We start from the raw sequence: 5,600 nt of genomic DNA on the forward strand, positions 1-5,600 counted from the left end.
TTATTAAAGTGAGAAGCCACAGCTAACGGTGTGGAGGTTGCAGAGCACAAACCCACACAGCTGCAGGAAAGGAAGTCTGATTGGCTGCCAGCAGTTTGGTGGCTTCTAATAACCACTGAGAACAGATTCAGATCTGCTGCTCTACAAACTCATCATCTGCTGCATCTCTGTGGTTTGGTTCTGCTTCCTGGAAACATTTTCATTGTTTTTACTGAAACCAACATCAGAGCTGATAGATTGTAAAGTGAATCATCTCAGTCCAGTCAGACGACCAGCATCATTAATTCTCCCTGATCTGCTGCTGATGAAACCACTTCATGTCTCCTGATGAACTCAGAGCCTCATGGAGCCTCATTCACACTTCAGTCAAACCTCTGGATGTTTGAGCAGCTGGAGATTCAGAGGAACATTTAGTAGAAAATAGAAAACTGATTTATTCTGTCAGGATTTATTCACAGCAAAAACTACATGCAGAATAAAGCAAAAACTGTAGAAAATCATTTGGACAAAATCAGAGTTTTTACATCTTTGCAAAATAAACTTGAAAGAAACATTTTTATAAAACCTTTATGAATTAATCTAAATGTTTGGTAAAACTTTATTTGAAGGGGTCAGAATCAGACTGACATGAAATTATAAACATGGAGTCTTTATGAATATTTATGGTAAAGAGTCATTTGGTACATAATTACAATAAAACTGCATTAAAAGAATCAACATTGAATTAATTCATGTCATTCTGGATCAAATCTGACATTTTTCTAGGAAAATCTGTTAAAAACTAAACTTTTATTAAAGTCAATGACATTAAATCTTCTTGAACTGATTTAGTTTCCTTCATAGCAGATCGTTCTGACGTCTGATTGGCTGAGAATATCTGACTTTATAAAAACAAAGAAGCTCCAGAACTAATTAAAATGAAGCTAAAGCTGAATAAATGATTTTCAGTGATTAATAATAAAATCCTGCGTTGCTGCAGCTGCAGCAGAGGGTTCAGCTGGGGGCCGGTCCCTTGGTCCTGAGGACCATCAGCAGAGAGAGTCCACAGCAGTACACCAGACTCTTCACTATCAGCACTGAGTAGAGCAGGCAGAGCAGCTTCACCCTGCAGCGAGGCTGGAAGGACACTGGGAGCTTCACTGGGAGCTTCACTGGGAGCTGAGGACGGACAGACGCTGCAGCTGCTGGCGGATCAGTTGCTGCTCCAGACTTTGTTGGAGCTGGAGGTTCTGGAGGTTCTGGAACAAAAACAATCCAACATTTCAGTCACAGGAATCAATCTGAGGATGAGTCTCTTTTTTTATCTCTTTATTCATCTTCAGTTTTCGTACCATGGAGCCGTGTTTGTTTCCTCACATATTTGCCTTCATGCTGAACTTCACAGATGTAATCATAATTGTCCAGCGTCTCGTTTTGAACCAGCCTGATGATGGCAGAACTTTTCAACCCGCTGATCTCCTGCCGTTTCTCCTCAGCAGGGACCGGCTCCTCCAGTTTGCTGCCCTTCTCCAATCTTCTCCAGGAGATCTGGACCAGAGGAGGATCCATGGCCGAGGCCAGACACATCAGAGCCGTGTTTCCCTCCACACGGTCTTTAGTTTTCACCGGACACACAGTCACCTCGGGCGGCACCAGTTTATCTGCAGAAACAATCAGCTCAGGATTCACTCTGGAAACTACAGAGCTGGAAAAAATACATTTCCTCTTCTGCAGATTTGGTCTGGTTTGGTTTCCTGTTACACTCAAATGTTTCAGGTCATCAAACACATTTTAACTTCAGACAAATATAAACGGAGCAAATAAAGAAGCAGATGTAAAGTGATGATTTCATTTATTAATCAGTTAGTAACGTATTTAAGGAGTCAGACGTGAGAATATCTGATATAAATGTCTTTATGTTTCTGTATGCAGATGACATCGTGCTTATAGCTGAGAATGAACCTGATCTTCAGAAACTGATAAAAACGGATTATTTAACAAAATGAGGTTAAATATAAATAGTAATAAAACTGAAGTTTGCAGACAGATTGAGAGGAAATTTAATGAGGCTGATTATCACAACATTTACAGGAATAAATCAAGATAATATTGAATAAATAATTTTTATTTTATTTTTAACCATGAATGGAAAAGGACATTTTACTTAAACTAAAATTACAAACTTATATTTTAATAAAGTATATTCATGGTCCAGAGCTTTGTGACATAGAAGTGAACTAAAGCCAGAGATCAGATCAGATCTGGTGCTTTGCTGTTAGAAACTTCAGGATTTCATTCAGTTTCAGAGGATCCAAAATGTTCTCAGTTTTTAAAATAAATTCACTTTTTGTTTTGTTGTCTTTTATATATGATTCTCAGAAATGAATTGTTTAATTTGTTCACATGTCCTTTATGTTGATGATGAAGATAAACTTCAGTATTTATTGAATATTATGTGTTTCAGTTGGTTCAATGTTTTCAAAAGAGAAACTTCATGTGTGAAGGATGTTATTGTCTCTGCATCTTTGATGATGTTTGAGAATCATAAAGGCTGCGCATGTTTTAGGTTTTATGGCACAAAACATAATAACTATAACTAACTAACCTATTAACTGTTTATTAGTTCACTAAAAGACCCGACCCATCCAGGAGGTCCCAGAAGAATCCAGAACCAGACTTTACTGCCTCGGTTAAGGTCAGAGGTCACGATTCCAGAATAAGGAGAGGCTGACACCAAACAACACAAAGACCCGTCTGACATTTATGATCCCTGAAACATTCTGCAGACTGATGAGTCGGGACTGGACCTTTCAGAACCTGAACGTCCCGTTACATCTGGTGTAAAACTGACAGCGGGTCAGAACCAGAACATCACATTACAGTCAAACACGGAGGTGGCAGAGTGATGCTGTGGGACTGATGTGCTGCTGAGGGACCTGGAGAACCTGCTGTACCTGGTAGAACAACGATCCAAAGAACTCCAGCAAGTTCAGCTCTGAATGGAAATGAAATGAAGTAAAATGTAGGTACGGCCTAGTCAAAGCCTGGACTCTACCATCACCTTCAGCTGCTCATTCCTACTGGTAACCTGCCCTCTGTGTCTGAATGAAATCAGTTCAGCAAAGCAGAGGGTCAGAGTTCCTCCACTGGGATTTACAGAGTCTTTACTGGTTCTGATGGTTGAACCAGAAAACAGGTCTGAATTTTTCCTCACAGGGAAAAACCGGTTTTGAATACATTTACTTCCTGAATCGAAACCATTTCTTTTATTCTCTCAAGTTATTTTTCTTTCAATAAATTAATTTGATTACCTAAAATATGATCAAAGTCTAAAAATAAATTAAAAGCAGGAAAGTTAAGGAAAACAGTCTAATTTTTTTTTAGCACAGATGTTCTAATTATTAGTCATTCACAGCTGGGCAGCAGAGAGCTGGTGCTTTTCTGACAGTCGATCATCATAAGATAAATGTACAAGTGTGTAAAAATATCCACCTGTATATATTACATATTACACCTTTATACTGGTGTTATATAAAATATAACAGCTTTATTTTCTTACTTAACAAATTAATACTATTTGCAGATATATTTGACAAAATATATTTTGTGTTCATTTTCATCAAAATTATAATCTTGATGACATTTGTTACTGTATTTCATTCCCAGAACTAACAGATCTAATCATCCATCATCTTATCCCTCGTAGGGTCAGGAGGGCTGCTGGTGCCTGTCGAGAGGCGGGGTCATCTGGACACGCCGCCAGTCCACCGCAGGGCAATGCGGACACACCTCAGCAGAATTTAGAGAGACCAATTAACTTGACAGTCATGTTTTTTTTTCTCACCAATTTTAAAAAATTTAAATTACATTTTCAGCATCGAGATCAGAAGTTGTTAGTTTTACAGAAAAATTTTAGATTAAAGAAAGTAAAGTTGGCGTGAGTCCTGGGGACATTACAGGGTTAGAGTTACGAAGAGTTTACAAATATTATTCTCCAATATTTGCAAAAACACTATGTGTATTTTCTAAAGCTACCCAGAGATATTTTACAGTAATTAGACTTTTATCAAAATAACCCAGAACAAAACAGAAGATAAACATTTGATGTATTCAGGGAGATTTTAAATATTTTCTGTATACATTATATGTTCATTCAATTCATTTAGAGCAGATTATAAAAGATTGTTAAAATGATAAAATAATAAGTAGCTTTAAAGCCTGAAGCAGTAGAAAGAGACTTTAAACCCATTTCAATTTCTAAATGAAACTAGTAAATGTTGGTTCTTACCTACTACAAACAGTTTGGTTCCAGAACCAAAGATCCACTCCCCGCGCACAGTGAAACAGGCTAATACAAAAACTTATCTGATGTTTTCTGGTCTTATACTTAGTTTTTCTCTATCAGCTTCATGTAACTCAGAGTTATAACAGTTAGGAGATGTCTAAAGAACATTTTACAGAAATTAGTCTTTAATCAAAAGTCCAATTTATCAATAATAGCCACAATAATATTAGCAGCTATTACAGGATTAGTTACTGAGAATATTTAGTTATTATTCGTTAATATTTGTATAATACATAAAGTTGTTCAGAGCCCGTTGAAGTAATTTTTCATCGATTTCTGATGTTTTCATGGCTACATCACCCAGTTCTACAGCCCTTCAATGAGAAAACAGACTTTAAACTACTGTTGGTAGTTTAGAAATCACTGAACGGATTAAAGATCTGCTGCTGGATCAATCTGCTACTTCCAGAAAACTGTAAAACAGCTGAAACACTGAGTTATTTTAAATCCAGACCAAAAGCACACCTGTTTAGAGCTGATTTTAAAACATTGATAAACATTCTGATGTGCAACACTGCAACAAGACAAAATGTTATGTATCATTGATGACTGTCTTCTATGACTGTATTTTTTGTTATGATGTACAGCACTTTGACATGCCTTGTTGATGAAATGATTGATTTCAGCAACAAGGCATGATTGATTGTTTGATTGATTGATTGATTGATTGTTTGATTGATTGATTGATTGATTGATTGATTGATTGATTGATTGATTGATTGATTGATTGATTGATTGATAAAAACTGACATGAAAAACCTGATGCAGCAGAAAGTGACTTTAAATACATGTTAACTTCTATAATAAAACTAGTAAATATTGGTTCTTACCTGTAATACCCAGTTTGGTTCCAGAACCAAAGAAGTACCACTATAATGGATGCAGATTTAAAAAGTGTCTGAATGAGAAGGAGACAGTCACAATGTGAGCTGCTGCTCAGCAGATCAGAACCGTCCTGCTGAAGCTGCTGTGAGGTTCTGATGGATCAGAACCATCAGAAATGTGCTGTGAAGGTCCAAAGTGGGTCTGAAGGAAGCTCTGCAGACATCATGTCTAAAGCTCTCATCTCTCCCACTGGGTCTCCTGGTTTGTTGGGACGTCGTCTTGCTGAAAGTCTTCAGTGTTCAGTCTGAGCTGCAGCTGCTGAGATCTCCTGAGATCATGAATGCAGCACGGAGGGAGGGCTGTGGTTTCCTGGAGGCTGGTGGAGCCATGAAGCTCACACTGATCAGGGATGGAGGCTGGCAGCAGAGGTCATGACCTTTCACACTGATCA

General features: G+C 37.7%; 1 protein-coding gene across 1 annotated transcript in view; it reads left to right on the forward strand.

Moving 5' to 3' along the window:
- The window catches only part of LOC103132818 (glutaconyl-CoA decarboxylase subunit gamma-like), a 40,110-nt gene extending 39,724 nt beyond the window's left edge, over positions 1-386 (forward strand). Inside the window, exon 4 of the mRNA XM_016667599.1 lies at positions 338-386. Coding sequence (XP_016523085.1) covers positions 338-386 — 49 coding nt within the window. The remainder of the gene's footprint in view (positions 1-337) is intronic.
- The last annotated feature ends 5,214 nt before the right edge of the window (positions 387-5,600 follow it).

The sequence above is a fragment of the Poecilia formosa genome, unplaced genomic scaffold, assembly GCF_000485575.1.
Source record: "Poecilia formosa unplaced genomic scaffold, Poecilia_formosa-5.1.2 Scaffold1357, whole genome shotgun sequence".
NCBI classification, from domain to species: domain Eukaryota; kingdom Metazoa; phylum Chordata; class Actinopteri; order Cyprinodontiformes; family Poeciliidae; genus Poecilia; species Poecilia formosa.